This window comes from Barbus barbus, assembly GCF_936440315.1.
Source record: "Barbus barbus genome assembly, chromosome: 26".
Lineage (NCBI taxonomy): Eukaryota > Metazoa > Chordata > Actinopteri > Cypriniformes > Cyprinidae > Barbus > Barbus barbus.
The window spans coordinates 9,819,652-9,835,417 of NC_136754.1; the positions used below are offsets into that span (position 1 = coordinate 9,819,652).

Consider the following 15,766-nt stretch of genomic DNA (forward strand, 5'->3'; position numbering starts at 1 on the left):
AGCGGTTTTGCTGATTATTAGAAATGGCCCCACACACCACCTCCTGTGCTATGCAAGGTTTATAAGAAATTAGCAAACAAATACTTCTGAAGCCAAAGGAATCTCAAATACTGATTGATGATATTATAGCATTTTATCAAATAGCATTTAAACTTGAGGCCTTAAAAATGCAATATACAATTTAATCTACTTTTCAAAGGTTTGGGATCAGTAAGATTTTTTTTTTTTTCCTCAAAGAAATCAATACATTTATTCAGCAGGAATGCATTAGCATGTTGAAAAAAAAAAAATCCCAACATATGCTGGTTAGGTATGTTTTGAAGCATGGTAGTTGAGTTGGTTTAAGCTGGTCCTGAGCAGGAGCTAGTTGCTCATGACCAACTAAGGACCAGCTTAAACCAGCTACATCCTTCAAAGCATATACAGTTTTTTTTCAACAGGGTAAATTGATCAAAAGTGACAGTAAATACATTTATAAAAAACAAAAAAAACTTTGATTCATGATGTTATTATGCAAATATTAGAATGATTTCTGAAGAATCATGTGACGTGGAGTAATAGCTGCTGAAAATTCAGCTTTGCTATCAAAGGAACAAATTAGCAATATATAAAAATGGAAAAGTCAGTTTAAAGTGTAATAATATTTTACAATATTACTGTTTTATTGTATTTTTGATCAAATAAATGCAGCCTTCATTGAAAAAAATAATACTAAATTTTAAGGTAAGTGGTTGCAAACAATTTATTTTATGAATTGAATTTTATATTTACAATAAAATGTTGAAAGTTAGTTAACTAAATTTGTTTATTTAAATGTGTTACGGGGTGAACAAGACGAGTCAAACAATGGCAAACAGGTATAACAAAGGCAAGACAAAGAATATTCCTATGGCTAGCGTGGGTCTACGATCGGCCAACAAGATCTAGAGGGCTTGACATGAGGGGTAATCCAAATAACACGAGCAATAGTCCAGGCCAGGTGCAAACACAGTCCGAAACAGCAGGTAAAGGGTTAATCCAAGATACACAGGCAGAAGATCAGGAACAAGGCAACACGAAATGACTAGACATGAATTAAAACTAGAAACTAGGACCGGAAATTTGGAATGGCTCGTAATGTAGCTAACGCTAGAAGAGTGTTATATGCTAAACAATACTCAGCCATCTGAAAGAGGAAGTCCAAGGTGTCTGATTGGATTCAGCTGTGTATGTGTAATCAGTGCATTCAGCTGTGTGCGTGTAATCAGTGCAATGGATGATGGGAACTGTAGTCCCGAGTGACGTTACAGTGTGTGTGTGTGTGTATGTGTGTGTGTGTGAGAGAATCAATATGATGGAGAGACGACCTCTTGTGGCAGTTGGACGGAAGCCCACGAACCGGATTCATGACAAAATGTAGCTAAAATAAATTGATTGCAACCACTTACCTTAAAATTTTTTTGTAAATTCAATGAATATTTTTTTTCAGTGTTGTTGAGCATAACATAGACTTAAAAACAAGCAAATGTTTGAACAGCATTTTAAATCAAATGCTGTTGGTCTATAACTCTGTATTTCTGCTTTATTTACTGAAGTTTTGAAGAGCAGAAGGTGACCATTATTTTATTCATATCTTTATTGTTCTATGAAATTCTTTTTTTGACAATTCAACAAAAAAAATCTTATTTTGAGAAAAGACATGAATAAAATCCTATTAATCCTAAAATATTGTGCAAGTCAATCACACAGGTTTATTAATTATATATGAACAGATCTTACAAGAAATATCTACAATATACATCTACAATAGTATAATTCCTAACAAACCATACACCTGTAAGTCTTTAACAGCATTTTAATGTGATTAGTCTACTCATAAATCAGTCAGATGATTTATGAGTAGACTAATCTACTTATAAATGTTGCACAGGTGTGGACTCGTATCAGCCAAAAAGAGAAAATAATGAATAAAGTGCTTAGACATCGGGAGAGCAGAGTATTAAGACATGTAAACCACTAATTTAAGAATTTGTGTGGAGTAAGCTTTTTAAAAGGGATTTCTACTTAGCCTGTTTGTGCACTGTATTATAGAGTCACAGCGAGGAAAAGGATAATGTGGGGTTTAACCCCAAAACCACTTGGTAAAGACTCTGTTTGCGAAGTCTGAATTACGCCAGAGGATAAGGGAACTCTTCAAAGAAATTAAACGGATAAAAAACAAACATGTGAATAATACAGTCAGTGTTACCACAGTGACCACAAATACATGTGAAATAGACCTATGACCTCTGACCCCTATGGGGCGTGCTGTTATTAGTACACGTAGACCTGCAGTATGAAGTTACTAACACATGCCTTTTAGACTGATGGGTATCCTGGGGCAGTTTCAATATAGAATAGATTATTTTCATAATTCTTTATGCACTAAAAACACTACCACTGAAAATCAAGACATCCCAAAAACATGTTTTGGAGAACATTTATCAGGTAAAATATTTTATTTTATGCTGTCTATTATAAGATATTACAATTTTGGCTGTATTTGGGTCAATTATGTGACTTTTTTTTGTCCGGATTGTTCAAGTCTTTGACATGGACATGTTTTCAATTTCTGAAATAAAATCAATTTTGACTTTATAAATATAACATTTTACGATTTCTTGTAGATAATTTCTTGTAAATATTTTAAATATCATGTAATAAAATATAAATTAAATAATATGAAATAATAACATGATTCCTGTTCAAATTCAATATATCAAAATCTTCTTTCCACCAAAATCAAATGTGTGGTGACCAACATGCAGGGAGCTATTTTGACTATCAAACTCTTAGAAGCAACATCTAATGACATCCTCTAGCCCTCATTGAGCGCCAGCACGGACAGCAGAGGCAGAACCAGTAGAGCCTGCATTCTCTCAGTTTCACCTGAACGGATATTAACAGCAGAAGTTTGTCCAAATCATTTGTTACATTATCACATAAATAATTAAACTGTCCTATCCTGTGCAAAAACAACAGAAAAGGGCATTCAGACCTCATCTTACCTGCTCTGACCTGTGCCTGAGGCTCTGAGATGTAGGTGTTGTCACGAGTCTGGGCCCTGCGCTTCTCCCTGTCGCCACCAGAGGTCACCATCTCCCTTCCTCCCGGACTCATCTCATGTAATCACACACACCTGCCACATCACACACACCTGTCCCATTACACACTCATTACACCCGCAGCTGTTCCCCATTACCACGGACCATATAGTCACCCCTCTCTCACCACTCTGCCTGGGTTCATTAATTTGTGATTTGCAAATGCATGGTTGTGTTTTGTTTCTAGTGTCTGCTGTGGTCTGGGATACCTGCACTGTGCTGCTGTTTGTGTATCCCAGTCCTTTTATGTTTTGTTTTTTGTGCAGTGTTGGCCTTTTTGTTGCTTATTAAAAGCACCTTACCTGCACTTGGACCCTGACCTCGTCTTTCCACGGTGCTTTTCACGGCGTCCCGTGACAGGTGTTAGAGATGGATAAGCCATCATGTCATTTTTGAATTAATTTTGACAAACTCCACCTCCATTACATGATGTCTTTGTTGGGGAAGGTCGATGCTCTTCACATCTGTTCAAACAGGGGGCTTATGACACACAAAGGTCATTCAAACACACCTGCAAGCTAATCATTCTTTCAATACACTCATAAGGGAAATGACATGCAATTGTAGTTCTAAAAAAGAACTGGCTCTGAATTTGATCACGTCCAGTGTTCATTAAGGACAATGTGACCAGCATGTTAAAAGCACTAAACAAATTTCTTACCAAATAAGGTTTTACAAAACACCTATAAAATGAAAATATTTAACTCTTTATAATATTACTATAACTGACACTGAGAATGAATAAACGAATGGCATCTACAGTAGTTCTAATAAAACTCACTGAATATCTGAAATCATTACTATTTTATTTCATGTATAAATGTACATTACGTAAGTTAATTTTGCATGTTGTGTAACATAAAACTTTTTTTTTTTTTGGCATGCATCCAGAAAGTTTTCTAGAACATGTCATGCCCTTATCCCGACCTTTGAATCTTTATTACAAAGATGTATATATTACAAAAATGAATTTGTAAGATCATAGACAAATATAGGTTATATCAAAGGTTTTAATGCACCCATCATTTCATTAAAATAAGAACAATTCATAAATCAGTGTATACAGATTATTTGATTGCAAAGACGGAACTATGTTTGATGTTAGTTGTGCAATTAGATAAGGATAAGTAGATTTTTTTATTCTACCTCTGACTGTGTTTTTTCACACTGAATAGTCAAACTTTTGGCCCTCAACCAGACCAGTAGAAGCAAGATGAAAAAGAGATATAGTTTAGTAAAAAATGTATTTAATAGTTTATTAGCAATGGCCAAACACTCAACAGCTGTTCATAAGTTTAATATGATGCTATGTAGGCTAATTAAACCTTTCTGCAAAATCAGATACTTTAAAAAATATTTATTTTTAAATTAGCCTAATGTAACTCTGATAGACTTTTAGACCTCAAACAGAGCAGACAATAGTTGCTATAGTCCGAAGCATTATTGTGCCTTCAGTTCACAACTATCAGAGTTCTGTATTTCTGAGTCACACCACTAGATATCACTCTATTCATGATATTGGCACATTTGACACTAGTTAATTAACAAAATCTGTAATTAAACATGGTACATGCTGTACTCTTTCCTCAGTGTTTAGAAATGTTTAAGTGTAGTTATGAGGTTTATTATGAGTCTGCCTTTGAATCTGCTTATATCAACTTTTATTATTCTGAAGCATAGGCCTAGCCTTTCTACATTTGTTTTAAAAATGTTCATTTGTGTAAAATGACTTTGTTTCATTGTTGTTTAAATGTTAAATGACAACAAGTAATAGTTAGTAGTTTTATTAGTTGTTTCTAGGGCAGGTTTTGTGTCCTGAGCAGGAGGTTGAGAACATGCGGCCTTCAGTGTCACCTGTGAGCAATGAGCATGAGGCCAGTCTTTGATTAGTGTGTTCTATGACTTATTATCACAAACCACTGTAACATGCAAAACATACAGCGACACGTGAGGAGACGCTCATTGTGTAAACACATTATGTAAATCTAGATCCATAGCATAAAGATTTTTTTTTTTTGTCATAAACAAACATTTTTTTTGGTGGCAGAAACTAGATTATATTTCATGTTTAGGCTACTGTTTACGACAGAAATGTTAAAGGACAGCCAGTAATAGGCTATAATGCAATATACTAGAATTTGAATATATACACATTTGTGATTTACGTGATTTATATTCATAATTCAATTTATAAAAAAACTAATTTTAAACTGAGTGGTCCCGAGAAAGTATATCAAACACAGATACTGGGTCATTTTAATGAAGTAAGTTGCATTCACACAAAGTGATAAAACTGTTAAAAGACATAGGCCTAGGCCTATATAATAAAAAAATACTGATGCTTGCAACTCACCCTCATGATATATAGGCTACTCTGAAACAAAATCTGAAACAAAAATGTAAAAATCAATTGAAAGGAAAAAAAAATCAACCCACAAAAAGGAAGTTGTCATGATTTGTGTCAGTGTAATTAGTGACTGATCAAATACTGATCTAAACAATTCTACTAGTTTATCTCTCCAGAAGACACCGTTACTGGTGATTTTAGTTACACTGAGGTGTAATTTTAATCTGGTCTGTTTTACTTCATATATTTTACATTTTCTCTCAGGATTTCTTCTACCATGAGATTTTCTTTGAGCTCAGTCAACTGCAGGTAAGAAAGAGCAAAAAAGTGAAAAAGTTTTAAAAAGTGTGTGGAAGCTCCAAATTTCAGTGAAAGCAACAGCATGTGACAACATTCTAGTCCTGTTGGAAACTTTCTCTGTGCAAAAATTAAAATATTACTCTACAAACATCCAATGGTTTGTTTTGTGCAATCATGGTCATGAAATGTAAATGACAAAACTGGATAATCTTCAGCAGATTCCCTTGTCTCAGTTTATGTGTAACACCCTACCCACCTAGACAGCCATTGGGAAAAGACCACTGGAACCAGTTGAGCCCTTACAATCTGACTTTGCTGCAGTTGGAACAAACTGCTGTTTCGTCTGGCCAGAGGAGAACTGGCCCCCCCAACTGAGCCTGCTTTCTCCCAAGGTTTTTTACTCCATTCTGTCACCAATGGAGTTTTGGTCAGTGCTTTCAACTGAAAGTAGCTAAAACTACTTGCTAAATGTCACTAGATGACATCATAATGGCAAATTCACTGATCTATGATAGAGCAGGGGTCACCACACTTGGTCCTGGAGGGCCAGGGAATATAGATCAGTGGGCAGATGAGAATTTAGATAAGGTTTATCCAAGCAATTGCTATATTTGTCCCTAAACTCTTGAAAAAAAGTCTCAAAAGGGACAGGGAAGTCGTTAATCTATCTACAAAATAGCTAAATTGGCAACACTGGCTTTGGTTCCTTGCCTCTGTCGCCTCTGGCTTGCTTAGTTGGGGACACTTCATTTCCAGCGATATCATCGACCCGATTGCAAAGACACTATTTAAACTGAACTGAGCTGGACGATGCCATCAGTGAATTCAGAAATTAAATGCCTTTAACTGAAAATTGAGTGTTTAATCTTGTCATTTTGCATTATTGACACACTATTTTCCTATTTTGATATTGCGCAGTTGCTTTGACACAATTTGTATTGTTAAAAGCGCTATATAAATAAAGGTTGACTTGACTTGACCCTTGCAAACTTTTCATATTCATTTTATGTACTTGTATTTATATGAAATATGAAATTTTATGGAAGACAATAATACATTTTTTTGTGTAATATTGTCAAATTTTGCAAAACATGGAAAAATATTTATCTGTAATCAAATAAACAGCTTTTTCCTACAAAATAATGATACAAAGAAAATGCAAAGAATATCTTCATAATGCTATCTGACACGATCAAAACGACAAAAAACAGCATTTGAAATGTTTAATATATTTATTCAAAGTCTGATCCATGCTGAATAAGGAACAGCTGATTTATCACACAGTAGGCTTCATTCAGCTGTTTGAAGAAAGAAAAGCGATATTAAAAATGAATAAATAGGATTAAACCAAAAGCTTTAGTTCATATAGTGACCTACAAATCAGTACTGTTGAGTTTAATTTGTAGATACATGTACTCACACTCTCATTGCCTCAGAACACTGATTGAGAAAATATGTTGTATGTAAAGAGCTTACATTTATATTGTTTCTTAAAACATAAATAGACCACAACACATCTCTCAGTAGTTCATTATATAAGGCAGCTCTATCAAGGCATAACGCTGCACAGCTCCGGTCTCTGATCGGTCTCAGTAAAACTATCAGTACTGATGCCATGGGATTTGAGGATGTCTAACAGCTCAGAGACGGTCTCTTTAGGAAGTGTGCGGGTTCTGCTCATGATCCAGGAAAACTCAGCACGAATGAGACCGGCGAAATCAGAGCAAGAGTAAACCAGGGTGTAGTTGTCATAATCAGTAGCCAGCACCCAGTAGGGGGCAGGAGGAGCATCTGAAAGAGGACATATCACAAAGAACTCAAATCTCAGATTCTTAAAAAATTAAATAAAATAAACTAAGAAGAATGATTTATTTAGACTTACCTTCAAAGAAGCTGACTTCAAGTTTGGCAGGCTCTGATGCATCTGCAATCTTGGCAGTTCCCTCAATGAAGTTGATAGTGCCGTTAGCACTGTGAAGATGTTCAGTGAAATAATGTTAGGTGAAATTATTTTATAAGTGCAGAACTATTTTAAATATTCTGAATATTAACAAATCAGTTTTATATTTTTAAACATTTTTATTTACTCATATAGTGTGAAAAGTATTTTGAACATGAATTATATGTGAACAAATATATTGTGATTTTTTTATTTTATTTGATCATTTCCTCCTATACTGTAGTAATTTTTCATCAGTACTTACAGAAGCTCATCATTTCGAACCAGGACAATACCGTCACTGAGAGTATAAGTGGCCTGGCAACAGTCTCCTAACTGGAACGGGGCGGGAATCTTCATGATCTCATGCCATCTGCCCATGTACTATGAAAGGGCAAAGTGATGAGAAATAATGCAACACAATTTTTTTGTGTGAAAAATGCATACTTTTTTTTATTATTAATTAATTAATTAATTATACATTTGTTCCTGATAATAATAATAAAAACAATATAAAGATTAAGAAACTTTACCCCAGTAGGATCAAAGTTTTGCTGAACAGGAGGCTGTGGGCATTTTCCAGAGCCGATGGACTGAGCGCTGACCGCCAGCGCAGACAGCAGCGTCAGAGACAGAACCTGAAGAGCCTGCATTCTCTCAGTTTAAACCTGGAAAAAAGAGTCATATTCAATGAGAACAAGAAGAATTTGGCTTTAAGACTTGGATCGTTGAGATGCAAATGCAGAGCATCTTACCTGTTTGGTCTCAAGTGTGAAACTTGTGTTCAAGGTAAAGAACAGCGACAGAGTTCAGTATATATAGAGCTTTACATCTGTTCGTTATATCACTAACTCCACCCCCCTCAACTAAAACAGGTTTGGGGAACCTGAGCATCTGCTCAACAAGATGTTGAAGGTTAAATAAACACACCTTGAGTTGTTGATGAACGGGTCACCAGAGCTTTCCACATCCTTGAAACTAAAACTGTAATATAAATTCAAAGGTTTTCCTATATAGAGCAGGGGTCACCACACTTGGTCCTGAGGACCAGCGTCCTGTAGAGTTTAGCTCCAACTGAAGTTTCAAGTATACCAAGCAAGACCTTGATTCAATTTTTTGGTGAAGTAAATACTACATAAAAACTATATATATATTAATAATCTATATTAGTACTCAATTTCAGCTTGTAGAAATTAAAGTTTGAATTTCTAAGTACATTTTACTTGGAATTGTAACAAGGTTAACTTTTTTGCTGTTTTCAAGATGTATTTACACTGTTTTATGATTGCTTTTATTGTTAGGTTTAGTAACTTACTGTTTTGTGACATCTGGATTTGATTTTCTACTCAAAATGTTCATGTAGATTCTTTTGAGTGGACATATTATCTTAAAAGGATAACAAGCTGTCTACTTGCTTACTTGTATGTTTGCAAGTGAAATGAATGCTTTAACAGCATGGTTGTTTCCCAGAGCTATGTCGCATGAGTACATTTTAGAAGCCATGAATGAGTGAAATGTATTTAAGTATTGTAGATTTAACGTATAAACTCTAAACTTCAAACTTTAACTGATTTTGTTCAATTTACTTATTTTCTTTGCTGATTTTACTTAACTTAGTTAATTAGATATGACTTAATTCAATACTTACATTTTACTTAAAATTTATGTGTAAAAAAAAAATGAAGTAAATCTTAGTTGTTTTTTTCAGTGTGTGTTTGATTATGGTTGGAGCTAAACTCTGCAGGACACTGGCCCTCCAGGAACAAGTTTGGTGACCCCTGCTATAGAGGATATATGTGCATGTTAATAATTAGTTTACCTATTTTATGTTATTGTACAATGCGGTTTTTTTTTCAAATAAGGAAAAACAAAAAATAGTCACAAATTCTGACTGATGTGACGGTGAAAGTTTAATATCAGTCACAATTTAGTCCGAATATGCATTTTAAAGACAATTAAAACACTGATATCAAGTGGAAAAATGTCTTAGTTGCAGTTGAATTTTCCTGTACCATGTCTGAATCAGTGTGCACATCTCTTGCTAACTGAATCAAGGTTTTCTTAAGAATCTGCCATGTTTTTATCCACTATGCTTTTGAAAATAAATTTCAACAGATAATGTTGATTTGTTGGTTAGTGACAAAGTCTGAGAATTTATTGGAAATCATATTTTGTGTTTTGTATCTCTACTTGAATTGCCAGTTTTGCCCTACACTCCATACTGGATTTTGTCTACTGACTATGAGAATTCAGCGCTGGTTTATAAATGCACTGTCTTGAGACTGTTCCACGCAGACTTTGTTTGAATTCTAGTTTGAACCCTATCCCTGCCTGCAACCATGGAAGTTCAGATTATGTTGGTTTGTCAGATGGGTGAAAATAAAGTCTGAGAACTTTATTTTCTTTAGTCCATACATTTGCTTCTAAAATATTTTTTTAGATTTTCTCACATTCAGGGTGGATATTGTGTTTTTATTTTTATTTTTCTGAAGTTAAACTTGAAATATCCATACATCCATACAAGGCTGTCGGGAAAGTTCAAAAATTTGAAAATAATGCTTTAGATTTTTACCCATGATTTAGTAGGCTTAGACTATATAATTTTGATGTTCTTCTCTTAACATAGGCTATGAGATGTTATAGTTTTCTTCCATTCATCCTTTTGTTACGAAAGGGGTGTGCAATGTATGTCCTCAACACGAGGTCATGTCACACGTGAATCCTTCATGTTCTTATCACAAAAGTGTTGTTTAACTTATCACAAACACCTGCAACATGCATAACACTCTACACGTGAGGGATATAGGCCTTATGTAAAGACACAGATCTACTACAAAACTTTTGGGAAAATACACATGGCTTTTTTCTAACATTAAAAAAGAGTGTGATGTGTGGGCGGCTCTTTCCTCTGGGCTAATGAGCAGGTTATAATGAGTAGGATATAATTAACCATGGTTTTACTAAAAATAAAACCAAAAAGACATGGTTACTAAAGTTAAACCATGGTAATTACAAATTAACCATGGTTTTGCTACGCTAACCATAGTTTAACCATGGTATTTGTAGTAAAACTGTGGTTATACAAACGGTTAAAAAAACATGGTTACCACACTTTTACTACAATACATGGTTCGTTTTCATAACTGCCACAGAGAAACAACAGAAAATTGATTTAAAAAATGTAATCGATTCTCAAGCCCAACATGACATAAGTAGAAACTAAAGATGAGTTTAAAATTATAACACAAGAAATGATTCAGAAAAGTCATAAGTGTCAGATTCTTTTAGCCAGCGAAGCATTTGTGATCAGATGAGCATCCTCCTCCTCCTCAATGTTGGTCAGCATCACCGTTACAGACATAAACATGCTGCCGATTTTAGCTTCATCGTAACAGACCACAACTTGCTGCCCTAAACTAGCATATGTCAAAAATAAGTTGATCTTGAAAAACACAAACTATATATTTAGAAAGGAAAAAATGTTGTTTACAAGACAAAGAATAGTCACTAATAAGGATTTCTTCTACCGTGAGGTTGAGCTCAGTCAACTGCAGGTAAGAGCAAAAAAGTCCAAAAGTTTTAAAAAGTGTGCGGAAGCTGCATGATTTGATTAGTGTTAATTACACCGCAGTGAAAACAAGAACATGTGACAAAATCATCACTGCGAGAGAAGTTCCATTTACCATTCTAGTCTTGCTGGAAACTTACACTGTGTAAAAATGAAAGGATTTATAATTAACTTTATTTTATATAGCGCCTTTAAAAGTAGCATCTCAAAGCCCGTTACGTACATATGAAAATTATAAAATTAAAAGATACACACAAAAAGCACAGGCAGTTAAAAAAAATAAAAAATAAATAAAAAGCCAATATAATAAAAAATACAAAGTAATCACATAAAAGCCACCCTGAAAAAGTACGTTTTAAAAACACTAAGGGATTCTGCATTCCTTACCTCAGAGGGCAGGGAATTCCACAATCCAGAAGCCAATGGAGAGAGAGCCTGATCACCCATAGTTTTTAGCGAGTTGTTTGAAGACCAGCTTCAGAAGAGCATAGAACACTTGCTGGGGTGTAGGGGGTTAAAAGGTCTGACAAATATTGAGGAGCCAAATTATTCAAGGCCTTATAAGTGAGCATGAGAATTTTAAAATCAATACAAAACTAACAGAAAGCCAGCGCAATTTTTCCAAGATAGGTGTAATGTGTTCCCTTGCACTGGTCCTAGTCAGAATTCTAGCAGCTGAATTTTGTACCAACTCTAATTTACTTAGGGTAGCTTTTGAAACTCCAGCCAGCAAAGCATTACAATAATCAATATGCGAAAAACAAACAAAAGTAAAATTTACTTTTCAGCCACAGAAAAAGTCAGCATGGGATGTAATTTATTCTACAAACATCTAATGGTTTGCAATCAAGTTTGTGAAAGTTAAATGACAAAACTGGATCTTCAGTGGGTTTGGTTGTTTCAGTTTATCAATAACATCCTTGCAAGCTTTTCATATGAAATTCATGTCAGCATAAAAAAAGTATAAAATTATTAAACACCATGTATAATCTGAAATGTGGTGTAAATGACAATGAATAAGCAGATTGTGAAAAACCACAGGAAACATCTACATCTGAGGAGGCATGGATGTGCATGAAGAAAAAGAGCATCTCCATGTATTTCAACAATAACACTTCTTTTTCAAATGATGCATTAATGTCATCTGGTGATTAATGTCATTGCTTGGCAAAGTTAAAGGAAAGATTTCTGCAAGAATAGCCTAAACTATTGGTGAACATTATAATGTCGACTAAGTTCTTACCTTATGAAATGTACTGTTTTGATCAAAAAGCTAAATCTTTTTTCTACAAAATAACTTGTGATGATGATTATATAAAGCAAATGAAAAGAACAGCTTAAAATATCTCACATGATCAAACCATTTTTGTGTGCATAAGAACAAATGACATAAGACAGCATTTTACACTTTTAATATTTATTCAAAGTCTGATCCATGCTGAATAAGGAACAACTGATTTATCACACAGTAGGTATTTAAATCATTCAGCTGTTTAAAGAAAAAAAAGTGACTCCAGAAATGCACAAATAAAAGCTTTAGTTTACATAGCGACCTATGATTCAGTACTGTTCAGTTTAATTTGCAGATAGATGCATTCGCATTCTCATGCAACAGACTGGCGACTGAGAAAATACATTAGGGATGTAAAGAGCTTACATTTATTTTGTTTCTTAAAAACATAAATAGAACAACACATCTCTCAGTAGTTCATTATATAAGGCAGCTCTATCAAGGCATAACGCTGCACAGCTCCGGTCTCTGATCGGTCTCAGTAAAACTATCAGTACTGATGCCATGGGATTTGAGGATGTCTAACAGCTCAGAGACGGTCTCTTTAGGAAGTGTGCGGCTTCTGCTTATGATCCAGGAAAACTCAGTGTAAAAAGGACCGGCAGAATCAGAGCAAGAGTAAACCAGAGTGTAGTTGTCATAGTCGGTAGCCAGCACCCAGTAGGGGGCAGGAGGAGAATCTGAAAGAGGACACATCATAACTCAAATCTCAGATTCTTAAAAATAAAATAATAAAAAATAAACTAAGAAGAATGATTTATAGAATAAACTGGATCCAAGGCACGGAGATCCTTTCAGCAAGTAGCCCTCCAAGATCTTTTCCTTAAGAAGAATGATTTGTTTAGACTTACCTTCAAAGAAGCGGACTTCAAGTTTTGCAGGCTCTGATGCATCTGCAATCTTGGCAGTTCCCTCAGTGAAGCTGTAAGCGCCATTACTGTATGAAGATATTCAGAGAAACAATATTTGGTGAATTTAAGTCATTTCAGAAGAAAGTGCTAAACTATTTTGAATATTTTAGAATATTAAAAAGTATTTAAAAAATATATATATTTTATTTACTCCTATACACTGCATAAATATTTTGAATATTCTGTATAATAACACCTGTATTTTTATTTTATTTTATTTACTTTGTGGTAATTGTTCATCACTACTTACAGAAGCTGTTCATTTCGAACCAGGACAATACCGTCACTCGGAGTGTAAATGGCCTGGCAACAGTCTCCTAACTGGAAGTGGGCTGGAATCTTTGTGATCTCATACCATCTGCCCATGTACTATGAAAGGACAAAATGATGAGAAATTATGCAACAGACTGAAAATGCAGATAACTTTGTAGCTGAAAAATAAGTTTGATATGAAGAAATACAAATAGTCTACTATTTTTGCTGTAATTTGTGTTATCAATGTGATATTTTTCTTATTTTTTCTTGTCTTCCTCTTGACTTTATTATGCTAATGTTGTTCAAGATGATATGTTCTTGATAATAATAATAAGAAGAAGAAGAAAAAGAAAAATAAGGATTAAGATAGTAAATAAAAGTTTACCCTAGTAAGATCAAAGTTTTGCTGAACAGGAGGCTGTGGGCATTTTCCAGAGCCGATGGTCTGAGCGCTGACCGCCAGCGCAGACAGCAGAGTCAGAGACAGAACCTGAAGAGCCTGCATTCTCTCAGTTTAAACCTGGAAAAAAGAGTCATATTCAATGAGAACAAGAAGAATTTGGCTTTAAGACTTGGATAGTTGAGATTCAAATGCAGAGCATCTTACCTGTTTGGTCTCAAGTGTGAAACTTGTGTTCAAGGTAAAGAACAGCGACAGAGTTCAGTATATATAGAGCTTTACATCTGTTCGTTATATCACTAACTCCACCCCCCTCAACTAAAACAGGTTTGGGGAACCTGAGCATCTGCTCAACAAGATGTTGAAGGTTAAATAAACACACCTTGAGTTGAACCTTATTGAAGAAGGTGGCTGAGTGATGAACGGGTCACCACAGCTTTCCACATTCTTGAAACTAAAAAGACATTCAAAAAATGGATTGTACAATGCATTTTGTCATAAGGAAAAAATAGTCACAGGACAGGACACACTAGAGGTGTTCAACTCTGTTCTTGGGGGCTCACTGTCCTGCAGAGTTTAGCTACAACCCTAAAACAAAACGTAAGCAGCTAATCAAGCTCCTCATCACTGCATGAAAATACACAGGCAGGTGTGCTGAAGCAGGTTGGAAAATAAACTGCAGGACAGTGGATCCCCAGGAACAGGGTTGAGGACCTCTGCACAAAAGCTTTAGTGAATGTGACAATCTAAGCTTCATATCTGTCACCTTAGCAACATAGTCTGAATAATTCATTTTTAGCTAAAGACAATTAAAACACTGACATCAAGTGTAGTAATGTCACATTTATAATTTAATTTTCCATCACCACTTCTGAAGTGTGCACATCTGGCAAACTGTATCAAGGTTTTCAGTTTTTAAGATGCTCTTGAATCTCTCAAATTTCAATAGAGATTATGTGGTCTTGTCAGATGGAGGTTTGTTTGTGACAAAGTGCTTTGCTTTCAAGAGAACTTTATTTTCATTAGTGCATACATTTGCTTCTAAAATAATTTTTGTTTAGCTTCTCACAAACACCTGCAACATGCAAAACACTCTACACGTGAGGATATAGGCTAGTCCTTATGTAAAGACACAGATCTACTACAAAACCTTTTGGAAATTACACATGTGGCAGGGTATGTTTTTTGTGTTTTTTTAAGATTACATGAGGTGTGGGGGCCACTTTTTCCTCTGGGCTCAATGAGTAGATAACAGATAGGATCTTGCCACAGAGGAACAATAGAAAATTCCTGTTTAATCAATGATCAGGCCCAACATGACATAGCCCAACATGCTGCCGATTTTAGCTTCATCGTAACAGACCACAACTTGCTGCCCTAAACTAGCATATGTCAAAAATAAGTTGAACTTGAAAAACACAAATTATATATTTAGAAAGGAAAAAAAGGTTGTTTAAAAGACAAAGAATTGTGACATTGTTAAGTTCAGTTTAGATACTCATTCATAATGGAACATTCTCTCTCATGACTTCAATTTGCTTAATCACTTACTTCATGTTGGGAATAAACTCTGGTCTCACAAAGACTCCTTCATGACGTGTATCTTCTGCAGTCACATGATCTCAGAGGAGAA

At 34.9% G+C, this 15,766-nt stretch overlaps 2 protein-coding genes across 2 annotated transcripts; both read right to left on the reverse strand.

Moving 5' to 3' along the window:
- Positions 1 to 7,318: 7,318 nt before the first annotated feature.
- LOC306845699 (apolipoprotein D-like) lies at positions 7,319 to 8,361 on the reverse strand (the record flags this gene model as incomplete). The annotated part of the gene is made up of 4 exons (XM_079378645.1): positions 7,319 to 7,560; positions 7,652 to 7,740; positions 7,974 to 8,092; positions 8,242 to 8,361. The coding sequence occupies 4 exons, from the start codon at positions 8,359 to 8,361 to the stop codon at positions 7,319 to 7,321; spliced, it is 570 nt and encodes a 189-aa protein (XP_079234771.1).
- Positions 8,362 to 13,005: 4,644 nt separating this feature from the next.
- LOC306845700 (apolipoprotein D-like) lies at positions 13,006 to 14,238 on the reverse strand (the record flags this gene model as incomplete). The annotated part of the gene is made up of 4 exons (XM_079378646.1): positions 13,006 to 13,247; positions 13,419 to 13,504; positions 13,729 to 13,847; positions 14,119 to 14,238. 4 exons carry the CDS (start codon positions 14,236 to 14,238, stop codon positions 13,006 to 13,008), a joined length of 567 nt encoding a protein of 188 aa, XP_079234772.1.
- Between the last annotated feature and the right edge of the window lie 1,528 nt (positions 14,239 to 15,766).